The sequence below is a fragment of the Staurois parvus genome, unplaced genomic scaffold, assembly GCF_062004578.1.
Source record: "Staurois parvus isolate SC_StPar_1 unplaced genomic scaffold, SC_StPar_1.0 ptg000457l, whole genome shotgun sequence".
NCBI classification, from domain to species: Eukaryota; Metazoa; Chordata; class Amphibia; order Anura; family Ranidae; genus Staurois; species Staurois parvus.
In genome coordinates this window covers 910,125-934,642 of record NW_028318253.1, presented here as the reverse complement: position 1 = coordinate 934,642, position 24,518 = coordinate 910,125, and the positions used below count along the sequence as shown (strand labels likewise).

The window sequence follows — 24,518 nt, the reverse complement described above, 5'->3', positions numbered from 1 at the left end:
ACCTCTGAACTCTGCACTCTGTAAACAGCAAACCTCTGAACTCTGCACTCTGTACACAGCACACCTCTGAACTCTGCACTCTGTACACCGCAAACCTGTGAACTCTGCACACAGCAAACCTCTGAACTCTGCACTCTGTACACAGCACATCTCTGAACTCTGCATTCTGTACACAGCACACCTCTGAACTCTGCACTCTGTAAACAGCAAACCTCTGAACTCTGCACTCTGTAAACAGCAAACCTCTGAACTCTGCACTCTGTACACAGCACACCTCTGAACTCTGTACACAGCAAACCTCTGAACTCTGCACTCAATACACAGCACACCTCTGAACTCGGCACTCTGTACACAGCAAACCTCTGAACTCTGCACTCTGTACACAGCACACCTCTAAACTCTGCACACAGCACACCTCTGAACTCTGCACTCTGTACACAGCAAACCTGTGAACTCTGCACACAGCAAACCTCTGAACTCTGCACACAGCAAACCTCTGAACTCTGCGCACAGCAAACCCTTGAACTCTGCACTCTGTACACAGCACATCTCTGAACTCTGCATTCTGTACACAGCACACCTCTGAACTCTGCACTCTGTAAACAGCAAACCTCTGAACTCTGCACTCTCTAGACAGCAAACCTCTGAACTCTGTAAACAGCAAACCTCTGAACTCTGCACTCTCTAGACAGCAAACCTCTGAACTCTGTAAACAGCAAACCTCTGAACTCTGCACTCTCTAGACAGCAAACCTCTGAACTCTGCACTCTGTACGCAGCACACCTCTGAACTCTGCACTCTGTACGCAGCACACCTCTGAACTCTGCACTCTGTACGCAGCACACCTATGAACTCTGAACTCTGTACACAGCAAACCTCTGAACTCGGCACTCTGTATACAGCAAACCTCTAAACTCTGCACTCTGTACACAGCACACCTCCAAACTCTGCACACAGCACACCTCTGAACTTTGCACTCTGTAAACAGCAAACCTCTGAACTCAGTACACAGCACGGGGCCCTAATCCTCACAATACTACCAGTGATGGGGCATTATTCCTCATCCTACCGACCACAGGTATTATGACATTTTTTTCACTCCCACTGACCACCAAGCTGAAGGTGTTGTTTACTCCCACTGATGCTGGGACATTTTCTACTCCAACTGGCCACAGTCCAACCCCCCTACAGTCCGAAGGACAGTATACTGGCCTTATGATTAGGAAGATTGGAGACCCCTGTAAAGCATAAAAGTGATGCATTTGGAACATGTTTATCCAATTTAGTTGAAACTTTACACCTTCATATATGCCTTTATAACCTTTTACAAGGATGTGACTTCTTGTCTCCATGAGCCCGACAGTTATTATCTTTGCATAAAACTGTACGCTGCATCATCTGGGTATGAGACTTGTATTTTGCTAATGTTTTATGTGCCAGATATGTATGCTGCTGAAGAGTTAAAGTTAAGGTTGGACATAGTTTAGAGCACCTTTTCTCAACCAGGAACCTCCAGAGGTTTCTAGGGGTTCCTTGAGCTATGAGCAATTTCTGCCTCTGAGATAAATAACCACTGGCACCAATGGTCTTTTTAGTAATCTGTAAGAGGGGAATCTTTCTACTGACCACAAACGTGAGGAGCATTCTTCCCACTGACCATCATGCTAATGTTCTAAAAGCTGCAGAAATAGTAATTATTATAAGGGTTTCCCTGAGACCTAAAGGTCATTTCAAGGTTCTTCTGTGTTAAATAGTTTGAGAAAAGCCGTTTTAGGAGTCTGGTTAGAAATAGGGGGTAAAGTGTAAGGGCCCATTCAAACCTATGAATTGGTGAGGCGGGCACAAATTATATGCAATTACATTTCCAATAGTACTTCCAATGCATGAAAACAACACTCATTGGTTGCACCAAACCGCAATGCATAGTAACAAACTACCTTGTCTATGAGTATTTCCTTCACTGTTGGGTCTACATGGCAGGAAATAAATAGAAATCTCCCCAATAGGACAAAGATAGCAAAGAAAAATCTGACAGGGGTTTTAAACATGTCCCACTCTATCCAAAATGTAAAAGAAATTTGCTTTAGATATACTTTGAGCTTACATTGGGGATCGAAAGTTTGGGCACCCCAGCTAAACATTTGTATTAATGTGCATAAAGAAGCCAAGCAAAGACAGAAAAATCTCCAAAAGGCATCAAATTACAGATTAGACATTCTTATAATATGTCAACAAAAGTTAGATTTTATTTCCATCATTTACACTTTCAAAATAACAGAAAACAAAAAAATGGCGTCTGCAAAAGTTTGGGCACCCTGCAGAGTTAATATCTTGTACTGTCGCCTTTGGCAAGTATCACAGCTTGTAAACGCTTTTTGTAGCCAGCCAAGAGTCTTTCAGTTCTTGTTTGAGGTATCTTTGCCCATTCTTCCTTACAAAAGTCTTCCAGTTCTTTGAGATTTCTGGGCTGTCTGTCACGCACTGCTCTTTTAAGGTCTATCCATAGATTTTCAATTATGTTGAGGTCAGGAGATTGTGAAGGCCATGGCAAAACCTTCAGTTTACGCTTCTTGATGTAATCCCCCGTGGATTTCGAGGTGTGTTTAGGATCATTATCCATTTGTAGAAGCCATCCTCTCTTTAACTTCAGCTTTTTCACAGATGGCATCAAGTTATCATCCAAAATTTGCTGAAATGTTATTGAATCCATTTTTCCTTCTACTCGTGAGATGTTCCCTGTGCCACTGGCTGCAACACAACCCCAAAGCATGATTGATCCAACCCCATGCTTAACAGTTGGACAGAGGTTCTTTTCATTAAATTCTGTGCCCCTTCTTCTCCAAACGTACCTTTGCTCATTCCGGCCAAAAAGTTCAATTTTAACCTCATCGGTCCACAGAACTTGTTTCCAAAATGCATCAGGCTTGTCTATATGTTCATTTGCAAAGTTCAAATGATGATTTTTGTGGTGAGGACGTAGAAGAGGTTTTCTTCTGATGACTCTTCCATGAAGACCATATTTGTACAGGTATCTCTTTATAGTGGAATAGTGTACCACAACTCCAGTGTCTGCCAGATCTTTTTGGAGGGATCGTGCAGTCAAACGTGGGTTTTGAATTGTTTTTCTCACAATCCTGCGAGCTGTTCTGTCTGATATTTTTCTTGGTCTTCCAGATCTTGCTTTAACTTCCACTGTTCCTGATGACTGCCATTTCTTAATTACATTCCGAACAGAGGATATTGACATCTGAAAACGCTTTGCTATCTTCTTATAGCCTTCTCCAGCTTTGTGAGCGTCAACTATTTTCAGTTTCAGTTTTCTAGACAACTGCTTAGAAGAAGCCATGGTGCTGATTGTTGGGGCAAGGTCAGATGAGTCTGGGCATTTAAAACCTTTGAGATTGACATCACCTGGTCTTCCCAGCTGATGATTGAGAACAATCCATGACACTGGCAGGTTTCAGCTTTGCAAAGGGGGCAGTGCATGCTATAAATTCTGCAGGGTGCCCAAACTTTTGCAGACGCCATTTTTTTGTTTTCTGCTATTTTGAAAGTGTAAATGATGGAAATAAAATCCTAACTTTTGTTGACATATTATAAGAATGTCTAATCTGTAATTTGATTTGGAGATTTTTCCATCTTTCCTCGGCTTCTTTATGCACATTAATACAAATTTTTAGCTAGGGTGCCCAAACTTTCGATCCCCACTGTAAGTAAAGGTTACAGATTAGGTTAACCAGCTTCTTGTCCAACTTCATTGAGTGACCACATTTATTTATTTCAGGTACTTATAAAGCGCCGTCAATTTTACACAGCGCTTTACACATATATATTGTACATTCACATCAGTCCCTAACTCTCAAGGGGTGTACAATCTAAGGTCCCTAACTTAAATTCATACATACACATATTAGGGCCAATTTATACAGGATCCAATTACCCTACCAGCATGTCTTTGGAATGTGGGAGGAAACCGGAGTACCCAGAGGAAACCCATGCAGGCACAGGGAGAACATGCAAACTCCAAGCAGGTGGTGCCGTGGTTGGGATTCGAACCAACGACCCTAGTACTGCCAGGCGGAAGTGCTAACCATTTAGCCACTGTGCTGCCCATTTAGCCACATGTCCTCTTGAGTGACCTGAGACTGAACAGTTTTCTCTCTATGCTAGAATCATAATTTAAATATTTATATATTGCAATCATATCCCCTCTTAAGCATCTATTCTCCAGGGAAAATAAGCTCAATGTGTGTAGCGTTTGCTCATAACTGAGGTCCTCCAACCCCCTTATTAGCTTTGTTGCCCTTCTCAGGACTCTCTCCAGCTCCAACATATCCTTCCTGAGGATTGGTAAGAAAAAAAAAAAACCCTTGATAAAATGTAAAAGTACAAAAACCCCATATAAATTCCATAATTTGACATAACGCTTTAAATTACAAAAGTAGGACAAAGTAAACAAAATGTATGAATTTTGGTGTATTTTATACTGATCTGTCTTTCTGCATTTACTTCCATTTAGGGACAGTGGAGGCCATATATCTGGACCCAGAAGAATTTTCATGGTGGTGGACAGCAGCTGGAGATCAGGCTACTGACAACCAGGACTTATATGTACATTTACAAAACTTTGGAAAAGCAAAAATGTTTTCAATATTTCGATGTCTCAAAAACCCAGAACCAAGACCTTAGGAATCAAACAGTGGAGGCTTAATAATGTCTAGAAGACCTATCACCAAAGACCACTGCTACCTGGAAATGAAAAACTATGACTGGACCGAGACAGAGACTCACTTACAATATGAGAAACCCTTTAAACTTTTCACTGCCAGATCCATTTTTGCTCACTTTTAAAAAATAATTTTACCCCTGAATATTAGTTAAAGTGAATGTAAATGTAAATCTTCAACAAATATGTCATACTTAAATGCTCTGTGCAATGGTTTTCCATAGAGCATCTCCAATCCTCCTCTTCTGGGTTGCTCCTGGCTCCTCCCCCCCTTCTGAGTGCCCCTATAACAAGACACTTGCTATGGGGGCACTTGTGCAGGCTCGAACCCGAGCCTGGCTTTGTGTGTCCTGCTTGGACTTCAGGGATAGCTCGGAAAGTACCCTCTTCAGCAGCTTTGAGCATAAAACAAAACAACCTACAAAAATACAAAATAAAAACAATCAAAATTAATAAAGCCCTTACAAAAATAAAAAGCACAAAAACCAATAAAAATTACATCATTTTAGATTTTAAAAAATTACAAAATTATGAAAAGCAAAAAATATATGAACTTTAATGTATTACCTGTTTTTCTAAATTTTCTTCCATTTAGGGACAGTGGAGGCCAAACATCTGGACCCAGATGAAGACTTCTTCTTCGGGGTGATGGTCAGCAGCCGGGGATCATGCTGCATCTTTATTTTTTACAGGTACTTACAAGGTGCTGTTAATTTACACAGCGCTTTATAAATATATATTGTACATTCACATCAATCCCTGCCCTCAAGAAGCTTACGATCTAAAAGTCATAACGCACATTCATATACAAAGGCCAATTTTTAGACAGGAGCCAAACCTACGAGCATGTCTTTGAAATCTTGGGACGAAACCAGAGGAAACCCACACAGGCACAGGGAGAGCAGGCAAACTCCTTGCAAGTAGTGCCGTGGTTGGGATTCAAACCAATGACCCCAGTGCTGCTAGGCAAAAGTACTAACCACTCAGCTACTTTACATAGCTGGCGAGGTTGAATATACGACATACATTATACAGATATACATTATATATACATCATACAGGTATTCATTATATATACAGTGAAGGAAGTATGTATTAGATCCCCTGCTGATTTTGAATGTTTGCCCACTCACAAAGAAATTATCAGTCTAAAAATAGAATGGTCGGTGTATTGTAACACTGAGAGACAGAATAGCAACAAAACATTCAAAAAACATGCTGGTAGGTTAATTGGCTTCTCTCTAAATTGGCCCTAGTATGTGTATGTATGAATGTGAGTTAGGGACCTTAGATTGTACGCCCCTTGAGGGTTATGGACTGATGTGAATGTACAATGTATATGTAAAGCGCTGCGTAAATTGACGGCGCTATATACCGTATTTTCCGGCGTATAAGACGACCCCCTACTTTTCCTGTTTAAAATGTAGTGTTTGGGCTATACTCGCCGTATAAGACTACCCCTCTTCCAGTGCACACCAGTGGGAGGAATAGTGCCCCATCATCGGTGTCAGTGGGAGGAATAGTGCCCCATCATTGATGTCAGTGGGAGGAATAGTGCCCCATCATTGGTATTAGTGGGAGGAATAGTGTCCCATCATTGGTATCAGTGGGAGGAATAGTGCCCCATCATTGGTGTTAGTGGGAGGAATAGTGCCCCATCATTGGTATTAGTGGGAGGAATAGTGCCCCATCATTGGTATCAGTGGGAAGAATCGTGCCCCACCATTGGTGTCAGTGGGAGGAATAGTGCCCCACCATTGGTGTCAGTGGGAGGAATAGTGCCCCATCATTGGTATTAGTGGGAGGAATAGTGCCCCATCATTGGTATCAGTGGGAGGAATCGTGCCCCATCATTGGTGTCAGTGGGAGGAATAGTGCCCCATCATTGGTATTAGTGGGAGGAATAGTGTCCCATCATTGGTATCAGTGGGAGGAATAGTGCCCCATCATTGGTGTTAGTGGGAGGAATAGTGCCCCATCTATGGTGTCAGTGGGAGGAATAGTGCCCCATCATTGGTATCAGTGGCAGAAATAGTGCCCCATCATTAGTATCAGTGGCAGGAATAGTGTCCCATCATTGGTGTCAGTGGGAGGAATAGTGCCCCGTCATTGGTGTCAGTGGGAGGAATAGTGCCCCATCATTGGTATCAGTGGGAGGAATAGTGCCCCATCATTAGTATCATTGGGGGAATAGCACCCCATCATTGGTGTCAGTGGGAGGAATAGTGCGCCATCATTGGTATCAGTGAGAGGAATAGTGCCCCATCTTTGGTGTCAGTGGGAGGAATAGTATCCCATCATTGGTGTCAGTGGAATAGTGCCCCATCTTTGGTGTCAGTGGGAGGAATAGTATCCCATCATTGGTGTCAGTGGGGGGGGGGAGGAATAGTGCCCCATCGTTGGTGTCAGTGGGGGGGGAGGAATAGTGTCCCATCATTGTGTCAGTGGCGGGTGGAATAGTGCCCCATCATTGGTGTCAGTGGGGGTTGGAATAGTGCCCCATCATTGGTGTCAGTGGGGGGGGAGGAATAGTGCCCAATCATTGGTGTCAGTGGGGGGGGAGGAATAATGCCCCATCGTTGGTGTCAGTGGGAGGAATAATGCCCCATCATTGGTATCGGTGACACCAACGATGGGGCACTATTCCTCCCACTGACACTTGCTGACCCCTGTTCCAGTACGGTGCTGCTGCAGCCAGCATATGTGGTTGCAGCAGCACCTAAGCACGGCACACTTACCTGCATCTCCACTCGATTTTCGCGGGGCTGCTCAGCTCCGCCTCCTCGCCGGTGATTGGCCGCCTGTGTGCCTTTCCTGAGCTACAGTTCTGGCGGCCAATCACCGGTGAGGAGGCGGAGCCGAGCAGCCGCTCGAACATCCAGTGGACGAACCGAAGGAAGGAGCAGCCGTGCTTCCTGGACCGGATCGTCGTGGGACCGGAGCCAGGTAAGAGACAGCAGCCCCTGCCCACCCCTGTACTTAGTTTCCCTTCTGTTGGGAGTGTCAGCATGCCGTTACCGGCGTATAAGACGACCCCCGACTTTTGGGAAGATTTTCAAGGGGTAAAAAGTCGTCTTATACGCCAGAAAATACGGTAAGTACCTGGAATTAATAATAAATAAATAAAAGAAATGAATGTCTAACAAATGATGCACTGATTTGCATGTTCATGAGGGAAATAAGTATTTGATCCCCTTCACAAAACATGACTTAGTACCAGGGGCGGACTGACCATTTGGAAACTTGGGCACTGCCCGAGGGCCCAGGGTCAGTAGGGGGCCCCATGAGATGCCCCTGGTACCTTTTTCATAGGCTTTTTTGAGTTTGGGCAAAGACACAGGGGCCCCATGATCCCTTATTGCCCGGGGGCCCCATGAGTCGTAAGTCCGCCCCTGCTTAGTACTTGGTGGCAAATCCCTTGATGGCAATCACAAAGGTCAGACGTTTCCTGTAGTTGGCCTCCAGGTTTGCACACATCTCAGGAGGGATTTTGGCTCACTCCTCTTGGAAGATCCTCTCCAAGTCATTAAGGTTTGGTGGCTGACGTTTGGCAACTTGAACTTTCAGCTCCTCCACAGATTTTCAATCAGATTAAGGTCTGGAGACTGGCTAGGCCACTCCAGGATCTTAATGTGCTTCTTCTTGAGCCACTCCTTTGTTGCCTTGGCCGTGTGTTTTGGGTCATTGTCATGCTGGAACACCCATCCACGACCCATTTTCAATGCCCTGGCTGAGGGGAGAAGGTTCTCACCCAAGATTTGACGATACATTGCCCTGTCCATCATCCCTTTGATGCGGTACAGTTGTCCTGTCCCCTTAGCAGAAAAACACCCCCAAAGCAGAATGTTTCCACCACCATGTTTGACAGTTGGGATGGTGTTCTTGGGGTCACAGGCAGCATGTTTCCTCCTTCAAACACAGCGAGTTGAGTTGATGCCAAAGAGCTCGATTTTGGTCTCATCTGAGCACAAAACTTTCAACCAGTCCTCCTCTGCATCATTCAGATGTTCAGTGGCAAAGTTCAGACGGGCCTGGACATGTGCTTTCTTGAGAAGAGGGACCTTGCGGGCACTGCAGGATTTCAATCCTTGTCGGCGTAGTGTTTTACCAATTGTTTTCTTGGTGACTGTGGTCCCAGCTGCCTGGAGATCATTGTCAAGTTCCTTATGTGTAGTTCTGGGATGATTCCTCACTGTTCCCATGATCATTGACACTCCACGAGGTGAGATCTTGCATGGTGCACCAGACCTAGGGAGACTGACAGTTGTTTTGTCTTTCTTCCATTTGTGAATTATTGCACCAACTGTTGTCACCTTCTAACCAAGCTGCTTGGCCATAGTTTGGTAGCCCAGTCCAGCCTTGTGTAGGTCTACCATCTTGTCCCTGACATCCTTGGACAGCTCTTTGGTCTTTGCCATGGTGGACAGTTTGGAATCTGATTGTTTGATTGCTCCTGTGGACAGGTGTCTTTTATACAGGTAACAAAATGAGATTAGCACCACTCCCTTTAAGAGACTGCTTCTAATCTCAGCTTGTTACCTGTATGAAAGACACCTGGTAGCCAGAAATCCTGCTGAATGATAGGGGATCAAATACTTATTTCCCTCATGAACATGCAGATCAGTCATCATTTGTTAGACATGCATTTTTTTTGAAGGTTTTGTTGCTATTCTGTCTCTCTGTGTTACAATACAACTACCATTTGATTTTTAGACTGATCATTTCTTTGTGAATGGGCAAACAATCAAAATCAGCAGGGGATCAGATACTTATTTCCTTCACTTTATACATCATACAGACATACATTATATATGCTTCATACACACATACATTATATACGTCATACACACCTACATTATATATACGTCATACACACATACATTATATATACACATCACACACACATACATTATATATACATCATACACACATACATTATATATACACGTCACACACACATACATTATATATACACGTCACACACACATACATTATATATACGTCATACACACATACATTATATATACACGTCACACACACATACATTATATATACACGTCACACACACATACATTATATATACGTCATACACACATACATTATATACACGTCACACACATACATTATATATACGTCACACACATACATTATATATACGTCATACACACATACATTATATATACGTCACACACACATACATTATATACGTCACACACACATACATTATATATACACGTCACACACACATACATTATATATACATCACACACACATACATTATATATACGTCACACACACATACATTATATATACACCTCACACACATACATTATATACACGTCACACACATACATTATATATACATCATACACACATACATTATATATACACGTCATACACATACATTATATATACGTCATACATACATCACACAGAGGACATTATACAGATAATGTATAAAGCACCATGCAGTTTTATTATTAAGATGGGAATGCTGGGATTTGTAGTTCAGCAAGAGGCGCTCAGTCCCCTCCACGATGACATCACCCCCCTACAAACACCCACACACACCCCTCCCCGGAGAGCGATATGTGGTTAAGCACGTAGAGCGCCAGACCACGCCCACGGTTCTGCACACTCGTGCTTAGACCTGACCACGCCTCTATAGGCTTGTCTTGTGCTCGAACCACGCCCCGGTCCTGTATGCTTGTAGTGAAATCAAACCACGCCCCCGGCCCTGTATGCTTGTCATACGGCCAAACCACGCCCCCGGTACTACAGCTTGTCATTTGAATGAGATGACATCTCCCAGCCCTTTGCGCTTGTTACTAGACTAGGCCACGCCCCCGGACCTGAACGATCGCTATTAGAATCATTCCTGTGCGCTTATGATGGGACCAAACACGCCCCCCGGCTCCATAAAATGTTGACACCCGGCCACGCCCCCGCCCTATCATTAGACCAACCCCCGCCCTGTGCCGTCGCTGTTAAACTAGATCACGCCCCCGGCCGTGTAGGCCTGTGATTGGTGCGGATCGGTGATGGGCGTGTTTCCCCGGGGGTGTGGGAGATAAACTGGCAGACGATATAGAGGTCGGGCATTCTCTGAGGACTCGGTGTTGACACCAGGGATATGCAGAGTGTCGGCGGCATTAACAAGCTTTTGATTGGAGGAGTGCGGAGGTATTGTGCCATGGCAGCAGCGGGGAAAGGTCTAATCTTCAGGCAGGTGAGTGCTGACCGAGGAACAGAGGGACTCATGGGAGAGAGGGGAGGAGGAGGAGGGGTTTACCCTTTAAGGACCAAGCAAAGGAAGTGCTGCCACTAATACTTCCTTCATGAAGATCCTGAAATAAGCACTGTATGGGCTGCACTGTCACCACTCATCGTAGTCAGCTTTGCAATAAAAAACATAGAGCCAGCACTGGCCTGCACATGTGCACTGTATGTTGTGTGTTTGCACGTGGATATGGGGGAGGTTACTTTTTTAAAACTATTATTATTATTATTTTTTTTATTATTATTTATTTCAGGTACTTATATAGAGCCGTCAATTTACGCAGCACTTTTTATATATATATTGTACATTCACATCAGTCCCTAACCCCCAAGGGGCATACAATCTAAGGTCCCTAACTCACAGTCATACATTCACATACTAGGGACAATTTAGACAGGATCCAATTAACCTACCAGCATGTCTTTGGAGTGTGGGAGGAAACCGGAGTACCCGGAGGAAACCGGAGTACCGGGAGGAAACCCATGCAGGCACAGGGAGAACATGCAAACTCCAGGCAGGTGGTGCCGTGGTTGGGATTCAAACTAACACACCTAGTACTGCCAGGCGGAAATGCTAACCACTAAGCCACTGCGCTGCCTATTTTTATTTAGGTTTATTTTTCTCACCAGGTGGCTAACACCCCCCCATGTGATAGTATGGGCAGGTGACAGGTCCTCCTTTATAGAGACATCAGGGGTCTATTAGACCCCTGATGTCTCCATTGCGCTCCGTTGCAGCTAATCAAGCACAGGTCCTGCTTGATTAGCTGCATCCTCCGCTGGGTAATGCCATTTGTGGGTGAAGGGGGGGGGGTCAGACGTATTACCCGAGTTCCTCTTGCAGTCTGTGTTAAAAGAGAAGTATGGAAATGTTTTGTTTAAATCATACTTCCCTAGGTGGATGCAGCACCCAGGTTCACACCTAAGTGTTTTGCAGAAACGCAGTACAGTCCATTTAACATGATTTCCTATAGGACACATTCACATCTCTGTGTTTTCATCCGGTGCTGTTTTTGGAAAGGGTCAAGGACTTTTATGAGCGCAAAAAGTTGCGTTTTTGGTTTTATGGAAACGTTGCAGAAAAGCATGTAGTGCATTTTTGATGCGTTTTGCATTTTCAATTTGCAACTAGCAACAACAAATTTATTGTTTTTTTTTTTTCCAAACGCATCAGAAACAAAACGCAATTCAGAAACGGCTCAAACGCAACAAATGCTTTCTGCAGCATTTCCATTGAAGTCTATAGAACCAAAACCACAACTTTTTGCGTTAAAAAAAGTCCCTGACCCATTCCAAAAAATGCACCGGGTGAAAATGCGGAGATGTGAATATGTCCCATAGGAAATCATGTTAAATGGACTGTACTGTGTTTCTGCAAAACGCTGCGGAAAAAGCTTAGGTGTGAACCTAGGGTGAGAACTGAGTGATCAGACACCGCTGATTGCTCGTTTCTCCCAGCAAATCTGAGCAGAGAGTTGTGACTGACAGTCACCGCTCTCTGCACCCCCCCCCCCCCCCCCATCGCAGTGCTTCCTGGGACGCAGGGCTGTGTAGGGGGAGGGAGTGAGCTACTGTGAGTCTGAGACAGGTGTCAGTCCAGGCTCCTGAGTGGATCCCGACTATGTTGTCGGAACTTTCCCCAGCTTGGACTGTCTTAGTGTCGTCAGCCGACAGCAGCCCACTGTCGTTTAAAAACGGGTCACAGGAGTGATGAACGAATTGCACTCCAGTGATCCACAGAAGTACAGCCAAACTTGCTTTGGCTGTACTTCTCCTTTAAGCGGCCATAGATGGATCGAATCTCGGCCATTTCTGCAGGAACTGGCTGAGATTTGATCCAGCTATGGGCAGGCTGCTTGTGCTGAAGTTGATCCATCGATCAACTTCACTACAACCAACTAGCCATTTTTTTTCCCTTTTAACCACTGACCATTGCAATGGCTACCAGCAGTGATCATTGTGTTCTGCTGGCATGAAAGGCTCGCTGCTGGCAGAACACAATAGCGCTGCAGGAGGGATTCCCCCACTAACACTGACCGTGATGATGGGGGAATCGAGTAATTTTCTTCCTGAAACCTGTGATTGCAGGAAAGAAAATTGTATAATGTATGGCCTGCTTTAGAGTAGTTAATCTTAGTTGTGGATTTCCTGGAGGAACAGGGGAGCCCAGGAACTACCGCGGACAGCAGGGGTGAGGTTGGCGCCATCAGGGCCCTGTAAGAGGGATTGGCCGGTTCTAGAAAGCCCTTTCGCTGCCTCTGAGCCCTCTTGAAAAAGCTTGAAAAAGCTCAGTACAGCTTTTTTTTATACTAAGGTAAAATGTAGCCCATTATATACAATGTGCCTTTGCACACAGGCGCGTAAAGAAGCGCCACATAATTCTCAGTAAAAAAAAAAGGGAAATCTGCGTTTTTGGTCTGTGATTTACACCGCCTGCGCACAAATACGTGCACCATAACCATTAATCATTTTTCCCTAAGAATATATTGCGCGCACAGGAGCGCGAATGCGTATGTACGCAAATATGCACATAAATACGTGCAAAACAAGTGCCTGAAATTACGTTAAAAAAAAGTAGATGCTCAAACATCCGTAGGCTCGTGTTTTTCTGGAAAGCGCAAAAACTGCACGTCACGCTTGCAGTGCTATTAATTGTTACTGGCACTCCAGATGCGCGTTTTGCTGCGTTCAAAAACACACAACAAACGTAAAACACGCAAACCAGAAAGAGGCAAAAAGATCCATGAGCTACACTGCCGCTCATAGGACAGCCCATTGGAAACAGTTGGGGGCCCTACGTACAGTATGTTGTGGGAAAGACGCAGAAAAAAGCACGAGTTTGTGAATGCAACCTAATAATCAATATCAAGCTCCTGGCTGCTGCAGCTGTGAGCGAGCTTTAACGCGATGAATACTTTTCAAAAGCTAAAACCTTTAATTTTTCCTCTTCTTTTCATAAATCCGCCCTTTTCATGACCCATCTCCTGTGTTCCTGCAGAGACACCACTATTGTGAGTGGAGGGGCCGGTCTGAGCTGTGGAGGTGGTTATGGTGCAAGTGAGGGAAGTGTTGCGGGACGCTGTGGAAAGTCACGGTTGGGAGGGGTGTAGCTGTTGACAGGAAGATTCCTTTCATTCTACAGAGAGTTCAGAATCATCGAGCTGGTCTATGTGCAAAGTCACAGGGAGGGAAACCTGGACTGTAGGATGTGGGGTTATGTATTGTGCAACAGGCAATGCTCACCAAATGACTGGAGGACAAATGTGACACTCCGACACTTCCTCTGGAGCTCCTAACATTTACAATTTGATAGGTTATTATTATTATACAGGATTTATATAGCGCCAACAGTTTGCTCAGCACTTTACAATATAACGGGAGACAATACAGCAACAATACAGTTCAATACCAGAGGGATAGGAGGGTCCTGCTCCTTGGAGCTTACAATGTTGCTGAAAAGTAGAAACAATGTACACTTGGACTGTTGGGGCTGTTTTGCAACAGTAAGTATTGTATAATAATGCAGGGAAAGATTTCTATCAATATAAACAACTCGCTTCCGTAACAAACTATGCCTTCACCGCTCTTCCCCTGTCCCCACCGCTCTTCCCCTGCCTTCATCACTCTTCTGCTGCCCCCATCACTCTTCCCCTGCCCCCACCGTTCTTCCCCTGCCTTCATCACTCTTCTGCTGCCCTCACTGCTCTTGCCCTGGTTTTCTACTGCCCTCATCGCTCTTCCCCTGTTCTTCCCCTGTCCCCACCGCTCTTCTTCTGCCTTCCCCTGTCCCCACCACTCTTCTCCTGCCTTCGTTACTCTTCTCCTGCCCTCACTGCTCTGCCCCGTCTTCATTATTCTTCCCCTGCCCTCACCGCTCTTCTCCTGCTTTCATTACTCTTCCCCTGTTCTTCCCCTGCCTTTATCACTCTTCCACTGCTCTTGCCCTGCCCCCCCCAACCGTCCTTGCCCTGCCCCCCCACCGCTCTTGCCCTGCCCTTACTGCTTCTTCCCTGCTTTTCCACTGCCTTCGCCGCTCTTCCACTGTTCTTCCCATGTCCCCGCCACTCTTCCCCTATCTTCATTACTCTCCCCCTGCCCTCAGTGCTCCTTGCCTGCCTTCATTACTCTTCCTCTGTTCTTCCCTTGCCCTCACAGCTTTTCCCCTGTTCTTCCCCTGACCTCACTGCTCTTCCCCCGTCTTCATCACTCTTCCCCTGCCCTCACTGCTCTGCCCTGCCTTCATTGCTCTTCCCCTGTTCTGACCTCACTGCTCTTCCCCATCTTCATCACTCTTCCCCTGCCCTCACTGCTCTGCCCTACCTTCAATACTCTTCCCCTGTTCTTCCCCTGACCTCACTGCTCTTCCCCCGTCTTTATCACTCTTCCCCTGCCCTCACTGCTTTTCTCCGCCTTCATTACTCTTCCCTTGTTCTTCCCCTGCCCTCACCGCTCTTCTCCTGCTTTCATCACTCTCCCCCTGTTCTTCCCCCATCTTCATCACTCTTCCCCTGCCCTCACTGCTCTGCCCCGCCTTCATTACTCTTCCCCTGACCTCACTGCTGTTTCCCCATCTTCATCACTCTTCCCCCTGCCCTCACTGCTCTGCCCCGCCTTCATTACTCTTCCCCTGTTCTTCCCCTGACCTCACTGCTCTTTCCCCATCTTCATCACTCTTCCCCCTGCCCTCACAGCTCTGCCCCGCCTTCATTATTCTTCCCCTGCCCTCACCACTCTTCTCCTGCTTTCATCACTCTCCCCCTGTTCCCCCCTGCCTTCATCCCTCTTCCACCTGTTCTTCCCATGCCCTCACTGCTCTTCCTCTGCCTTCATCACTTCTCCTGCCCTCACTGCTCTGCCCCCGCCTTCATTACTCTTCCCCTGCCCTCACCGCTCTTCTCCTGCCTTCATCACTCTTCCCCTCCCCCCACTGCTCTTCCTCTGCCCTCATCACTTTTCCCGAGCTCTTCCCTCACCTTCATCACTCTTCCCCTGACCTCACTGCCCCTCCCCCGCCTTCATCACTTTCCCCCTGTTTTTTTCACTCTTCCCCTGCTCTTCCCCACGTCAAATGTAATTGCAAAATTTGAAGTATGCTTTAAGTTTAAGCTTTATAAGCTGCTTCCGCAAGAAGGATCAGATTTCCTCATCCAATGCAGCAAAGACAACTCTTGCTTCCCAGAGCTCACCCAGTAACAATGTATCCAGGTAACTTTGCTCCCTTTATCTGCTGTTGATGTCACCTTCTTTTAGAATATCATACTGGGGCCAATTAACGTAGCAGCCTGTCTTTGGAGGAATGCCTCACAAACACAAGGAGACCTTGCAAACTCCATGCAGATGATGTCCTGACTTGGACTTGAACTAAGGACCTCACTGCTGCAAGGCAGAAGTGCTGACCACTATGCCACTTTGCTGTCCTGTGTGTCTGAGTAAGCACATTTAGTGTCAGACATGTCAAGGCTTTTTGTTGTCAGCGCTGTGCTGTCCAGCATCTTCTTTAAAAATGAACCTCCTATTGAACACAGAGCATCTTACATCCATTTCTTCTGTTGTTGACCGGCACTTGATTAAAGTGCTTCTAAAACCAAAACCACAGTCCAGTTATTACAGCATAATAGCCGTGGTGGCTGCATTTGTTTTACTATATTTTCACCTGGTAATCCTGAAAATAACACACTTCCTGTCCCTGGGTGGCAACGTCACTCCTCAATTGTATCTGTAGAGGGATCCATGGTTGTCATCCAGGTTGTCATCCCTACTGATATGGACTGCAGACATGTTTACCAATTGCCCTGTCCCTCTGGAGATGCAGTTTTCAGAAGATATCTAGGAAGGAAGATATTCTTCACAGCACACAGAAAGTGATAAGGGCACCGTATTTCTGGCAGGATCAACAAGTATTTTCTGTATTTGCTGAAAATGTTCTTAGCTTGAAAACTAAGGCGGTTGACACATCTAAGGACAGTATGCAGCATAATGGCTAAATGGTCAGCACTTCCGCCTGGCAGTACTAGGGTCGTTGGTTTGAATCCCAGCCATGGCACCACTTGCCTAGAGTTTGCATGTTCTCCCTGTGCCTGTGTGGGTTCCTCCAGGTACTCCGGTTTCTTCCCACACTTCAAAGACATGCTGGTAGGGTAATTGGCTCCTGTCTAAATTGGCCCTAGTATGTGCATGTATGAACAAATTGGGGACCTTGGATTTTTTTTTTTTTTTGCGGTTTACTACGGCTGAAATCTGAATTCCAGGTATGGTAATGTTTGCATAGTTACATTGTGACAGTATGACCAATGTAACTATTTATATACCCAGGGCTTTTTCTTTTCGCAGATAATAGGTGCAGGGACTCCCGCTCTCCAAGTCACCCCTCGTCTCTGCCTCCCTACCCACCTTCGAGCACCGTTTCTGGGTTCCGCCCCCTACCTACCTCCAAGTACCATCCCTTTCACAGAATATACAGAGTGATGGAATTTGTTACTGATAACAAGGAAAGCAGTCAAATAGACTCTACCAGCAACCCCCCACCCCCCCGCAACAGCAGATCTCCAGCAACAGTGGACCCCCCCAGCAACAATGCCCCACCTGTAACAAAATACCCCCCCCCCCCCAGCAGCAGTAGAACTATGGCAGCAGCAACAAATCCTCCATCAACGAGCCTCAATAGATCCCTCCCAGCAACACTTGACACACCCCACCCCCACCAGCAACATTAGACCCCAGCAGCAATCGTCAATAGATCCCTCCCAGCAGCAGTTGACCCCCCCCCCAGAAACACCAGATACCCCACCAGCAACAATAGGCCTCCCCAATAAATTTAGCCCCCCCCCAAAAAAAAAAATAGATCCCTCTGCTGACACTAGACCCCCAGCAGCCAGCATCAACAGATCCTCCAGCACCCTTTGCCATTAGATGCATTCAGTGCTGGAGGTGCCGGAATTGCGTTCCCACTGAAAAAAATCCCTGGGTATACCATAGCTGGATCCCTCTGGAAGCTGGAAATCACTGCAGTTTGCACCACTACTACTGATTGCCGCCGGCTTTTGCATCCCATGCCGAGCGGCTGCGTTGCGGCTTTACTGTACACAGAAGGTCACTTGCTCAGCTCTGGCGCCATTCAGGGTACACTTTGTCTTTCCTCAATGAATGCAGAGCTCTCTCTGGTTGGACGAGGTGGAGATCAAGATGTCACCACCCTGTCTTTCCACGTCATCCAATCAGAGAACGCTTTGCATTCATTGGGAAGATGCACAGAGTTCATTGAATGGTGCCAGTGCTGAGCGAGCGACCGTCCGTGTTCAGTAAATTCAGTAGCACAGCCACTTGGCACAGGACCCAAAAACTAGTGGAGATCACTGGAGTAGTGATGCCTTTTACAGTGATTTCCAGCTTCTAGATCACGGGTGTAAAACTGGCGGCCCTCCAGCTGTTGCCAAACTACAAGTCCCATGAGGCATTGCAAGATTGACAGTTACGAGCATGACTCCTAAAGGCAGAGGCATGATGGGACTTGTAGTTTTGCAACAGCTGGAGGGCCGCCAGTTTGACACCCCTGATCTAGAAAGATCGGCCAGGTAGGGATCATGCATAGTTCCAAGTTGGGAGGGGGAGTCAAAATTGGGCGGAAACATGTCAGGGGCCCACGTATTATAGAATTTCTCCATGGATTATTTCAGTTGTGCCGTCTATTTGCCCTTGACCATCGGCCAGTGACATGTACTTCATAAGCGCTGATACTGGGAGATTTCCTAGCCAATAACTTGTTTCTCTGCTGTGAGAACATAGCAGAAGCTTAAAGTGATTATAAACTCTCACCTAGTAAAACAACCCATTCAGTTTAATATAGAAATGATAGGCAAAACATTTGTGTATGTGTCGGTGTATATATATATATAAATACCTTCCCCCTCCCCTTTTTTTTTTTTTTATCACATTCCTTCTGTTCTCAGCAGCACATAGAGCTGGGGGAGGAGAAACAGCAGAGCACTAATCTTCCCATTGAATGGCTGGGGGGGGGGGGGATGTCGGACAAGTCTGATCATTATGGGGAGAGCAGGCAGAGTTCTCAGCACAGCTAGAAATCTGACCACACTGTGCTCTCATGTCTAGTGTGGTCAGATTTTAATAATAAAGCAGAGGGACTGGCAGGAACACCACATATTTCACACAAAGGAAGAAATACAAAGAGAACCGGATACTTCTTCATACAAGTATATTGTACAGCAGGCACATATCAGGAATTTGAAATGTCAGCTTTAAATATTCTTTAAAGCAATTGCAAAGGCTTATTTTTTTCCCCTAGAATAATAAACGTGGTATATTGATCTGCTCTGGGCAATTGTATTGCAGAGAGCGGTTCTCAGCCTCTTCGTCTGGGGTCCCGACATAAGAAGCTATGAGGACATATGTGTTGCATCAATCCCAATCCGGGCTGTGTGCATCTGTAGACACACACCTCAGGCCCGACCCATGCTCCCTCCTCACAGGATTTGATTGGCAGCTGCAGGAGCCAATGGCCCCCACTGCTGCCTCAATGCCCTGTGAGGAGAGGAACACAGACCAGCGCTGTTGCAGAGGAGCACAGTGCTGGATCCAGAGAGTAAGGGAGGTGGGGGGGCAGGGTTGGGGGTGGGGGCGTGGTACAACTACTTGGACTTTTTTTTTACCTTGATTCAGGGCTGAATGCTACATAGCTAACTGGAGGAAATACTGAGCATGGTTTTGTGCTTGAATGGAAGAAGCATCTACAGTTCTGATTAGTTGTTATGGTGAACCCCCCCCCCCCCCCCCGGTTTTGTCTAGGTATTGGCTAATTGTCTTGTTTTTTTCCCCCGTTGCAGCTCTTTGAGCCTGTCAGCTGTACGTATACATATCTTCTTGCCGATGAGGCCAGTAAGGAGGCTGTTCTGATCGATCCCGTGCTGGAAACTGCAAACCGGGACTCCAAACTCATCAAGGATCTTGGCCTGAAGATGGTTTATGCAGGTACGGCTTGCTCTAGGGTGCACCCTCCAGGGGGCGCTGTAATGGCTGGTTCTTCTCGGGAAAGAGCCTTCAGAAGGAGATGACAGATCAGTGCATTCACTATATCCGGTCTCCCTGGACCCTGCATTCACTATATCCGGTCTCCCCGGACCCTGCATTCACTATATCCGGTCTCCCCGGACCCTGCATTCACTATATCTGGTCTCCCCGGACCCTGCATTCACTATATCTGGTCTCCCCGGACCCTGCATTCACTATATCTGGTCTCCCCGGACCCTGCATTCACTATATCTGGTCTCCCCGGACCCTGCATTCACTATATCTGGTCTCCCCGGACCCTGCATTCACTATATCTGGTCTCCCCGGACCCTGCATTCACTATATCCGGTCTTCCCGGACCCTGCATTCACTATATCCGGTCTCCCCGGACTCTGCATTCACTATATCTGGTCTCCCCGCACCCTGCATTCACTACACTACTATATATATTTTTTTTATTATTATTATTTTTTTTGTTTGGTGAATGAATTCTAATACACATATTATGTGTATGACTTACTGTCCCAGGTGAGTATCATCCAGGGATCTGGTGGATGACATTTATATAGGGACTGTTGTATTAATATACCCTCTTATAACTTTTTTTATTCGGTGGTTTATATTCGTGGGTCGTTGTACATTTGCATATTGTCATGTAGTTTTTTAATAAAGCTATTTTAAATTTTTTCATAAAAGTTTTGTAGTTCTAATTTGGGAAAAGGGGACGGGGTTACTTTAATTTTTTTTCTATTTTGTTTCTCTTTTTTGGGGGGTTTAGCAACTAAAGGCTAAGTCCACCTTTTTGGGAAAAAAAAAAAAATGCACATTTTTTGCAGTTAAAAATATGTGCATTTATAATTTTTTTTAATTGTTCTCTTATTATCTAAGATTTTTTATTTAAGGAGGCTGCAGAGGATTGCACCTGCGATCAGCAGATTGCAGGTGCAATGGCAGGCTCCTGCAGACTCAAAGACCGCAATGGCTGAGAGTACTTATACACATTCTGTTCAAGATGTTACTGAATAAACTACAGTTACATAAAAAAAAAAACTATGGTTGAACTGGATGGACTTTTGTCTTTTTTCAGCAGGACTAACTATGTAACATTCATTTCTAGAAATGAATGACATGGCCGTGTGAGCGGAGCACAGCATGGCTGCACTGTTTTTCATATTGTGACAGCGGGTGTGGGGAGAAGATCCCGTGCCCACTGTTATAGGGAGGATTGATGGGGAGGGAGAAGGTGCGGATGCTTGAACATATTACATATTGTACCCTAAATTGGGTGGAACGTGTAATATGTTTCAAAGGTGAATTTCTTCTTTAAACCAGGTCAGGATGTTGCCGGCCACTATTACCCCTCATATAGCAGAAATCCCAGAATCCTCCATGCTTCGGTTTTTATGTGCAGTACGTGACTAGATGCTGTGTTGTAGAGTTTATTGTTCACTATAACCGCATAAACCGGTATGTATAAAATATTTTACATGTCTATCATATGACATCCAACGCCTGGATGCAAGTCTTTGTTCCTCCATTGAACACAATAAACTCTGCAATAAGTGGACTTTGCTTTGGCGTTGTACTTATAAAAGTAGAGTGTTTGAAGAAGGTGATAAACTGGATCGGTCAGGATTTGAGTACTGCATACGGGATACCGCCCTGTAAACTAAAATACAAAGCAATTTAGGGTGTTTTTTGGGAAAATTGTGGGAAGAAACCAGGGGCGGCGTAGCTATGAATCATGGGACCCAATACCAAAATTTCGATGGGGATTGGGGACAGCTAAATCTCTTTGTAGGCATACAGGATTAATTTACATAGAGATTAAACAAACCCTCTTACATACGTTGTACCTGCTTATTTGCAGTCTTCTCTTGTCTACAGCCATTCACAGTGCAGAATTCATAAAGCTTGTCGGAGGTGTCAGAAAGAAGTGGGCGAAGAGCTGAAATTACACACTGCAGAGCTCAGTGAGGAGAGCTCTGAGAGCTGGTTGGAGGGAAGGTATACCGCCCCCCCCCCCCTTCACACAGCTCACAGGAACAGAACTGAGGCTGTCACTCTGCTGCAGCTCCCTCCCTTGTCACCATTTTTCTCTTGGTGTCAGGAAAACTTGTCAGAAGTTATTCTTGTTGATAGCAGAATAACAAGGTGGCAGACAGAAATGAAACTTAGTTCTCTGGATAGAGACAAGTACACAGTATAGAGGGATATACTTTTTTCATATTTCACATCTGAGGTTTACAACCACTTTAGTAAACTCAAAGGGCGGTAAATATACACTGCTAAGACAGATCAGCAAATGCTTCTCAGTGCACAGAGGGGGATCTGTAACTACAATCCTGAGGTCTGACTTCATGCCTTCCATATTGAGAACATCACAGCTAACAGTCTGCATAATGAGACCCCCTTCCTATTCCCGGCCCCATAGCAGCAGCTATGGTTGTTACGGCACTGGTAGAAACCGCCTACTGCCCACATCAACCAATCCGGTGGCAGCTATCATTATTTCTAACAGTTGAAATGTGATTGGCCATTTTTTAGCAACCAAGACCTAACTTTCCATCAGTTTATACAAGTCAGCCATGTCACTGGTCATTAAGGATGAGCTGGGCTTGATTTGAACCCAGTTTGGCGGAACCCGTGGGCTAGATGACATCTTATGATGGTACTTATGACATCATTGACCTTTTAATGGTCAATGACATCACAGGCATTGCTGTCCCTGTGTGTAGTGTGACTGTGGGGCAGGGGATGCCCTGGGTGTTGCTGACTGGACCTCCAGGAATGTGATCATGTGACCGCTTCTGAACTGGGCTTATTCCGCTTATCCCTGATGGTTATTTCAGAACTGCTTGAAGGAAAACTACAGTTTGTGTTTCCTTTTTTTTTTTTTTTTTTTTTTTTTTAAACCACTTTTTATTGCCAGACAGTACATAAGTCATTACAGACAGTATCCATGCATGAACAAGTATAACAGCCAGCAAAGAAATGCATCAAAGCATACAGGCATAATAATTGCCACCATAAAGAATAGAGCCTGATGAGCTGATCTAGCAAACAATAGACCAGTACGCCAGTCTTGCCTAGCAAAGGGTTTAACCATTTTTAAGAGAAACACAAGAAACTAAAGAAAAATAAACAAAAAATGAAGCGTTTCAAACTCAAAGGACCACTGGAGTGTGTTAGTGTTACTAAACCCAGGCATTCACTAGATCCGCTCTCCCCGGACCCTGCATTCACTATATCTGGTCTCCCCGGACCCCGCATTCACTATATCCGGTCTCCCCGGACCCCGCATTCACTATATCCGGTCTCCCCGGACCCCGCGTTCACTATATCCGGTCTCCCCGGACCCCGCGTTCACTATATCCGGTCTCCCCGGATCCCGCGTTCACTATATCCGCTCTCCCCGGACCCCGCGTTCACTATATCCGCTCTCCCCGGACCCCGCGTTCACTATATCCGCTCTCCCCGGACCCCGCGTTCACTATATCCGCTCTCCCCGGACCCCGCGTTCACTATATCCGCTCTCCCCGGACCCCGCGTTCACTATATCCGCTCTCCCCGGACCCCGCGTTCACTATATCCGCTCTCCCCGGACCCCGCGTTCACTATATCCGCTCTCCCCGGACCCCGCGTTCACTATATCCGCTCTCCCCGGACCCCGCGTTCACTATATCCGCTCTCCCCGGACCCCGCGTTCACTATATCCGCTCTCCCCGGACCCCGCGTTCACTATATCCGCTCTCCCCGGACCCCGCGTTCACTATATCCGCTCTCCCCGGACCCCGCGTTCACTATATCCGCTCTCCCCGGACCCCGCGTTCACTATATCCGCTCTCCCCGGACCCCGCGTTCACTATATCCGCTCTCCCCGGACCCCGCGTTCACTATATCCGCTCTCCCCGGACCCCGCGTTCACTATATCCGCTCTCCCCGGACCCCGCGTTCACTATATCCGCTCTCCCCGGACCCCGCGTTCACTATATCCGCTCTCCCCGGACCCCGCGTTCACTATATCCGCTCTCCCCGGACCCCGCGTTCACTATATCCGCTCTCCCCGGACCCCGCGTTCACTATATCCGCTCTCCCCGGACCCCGCGTTCACTATATCCGCTCTCCCCGGACCCCGCGTTCACTATATCCGCTCTCCCCGGACCCCGCGTTCACTATATCCGCTCTCCCCGGACCCCGCGTTCACTATATCCGCTCTCCCCGGACCCCGCGTTCACTATATCCGCTCTCCCCGGACCCCGCGTTCACTATATCCGCTCTCCCCGGACCCCGCGTTCACTAAATCCGCTCTCCCCGGACCCCGCGTTCACTATATCCGCTCTCCCCGGACCCCGCGTTCACTATATCCGCTCTCCCCGGACCCCGCGTTCACTATATCCGCTCTCCCCGGACCCCGCGTTCACTATATCCGCTCTCCCCGGACCCCGCGTTCACTATATCCGCTCTCCCAGGACCCCGCGTTCACTATATC

At 46.4% G+C, this 24,518-nt stretch overlaps 1 protein-coding gene across 1 annotated transcript in view; it reads left to right on the top strand.

Annotated features, from left to right (window-relative positions):
• The first annotated feature begins 10,768 nt into the window (after nucleotides 1–10,768).
• Nucleotides 10,769–24,518, top strand: part of ETHE1 (ETHE1 persulfide dioxygenase) — a 36,602-nt gene continuing 22,852 nt past the window's right edge. The window contains exons 1-2 of the mRNA XM_089688865.1: nucleotides 10,769–10,955; nucleotides 19,843–19,987. Of these exons, the coding sequence (XP_089544991.1) occupies nucleotides 10,860–10,955; nucleotides 19,843–19,987 (241 nt within the window). The 5' untranslated portion in view covers nucleotides 10,769–10,859. The remainder of the gene's footprint in view (nucleotides 10,956–19,842; nucleotides 19,988–24,518) is intronic.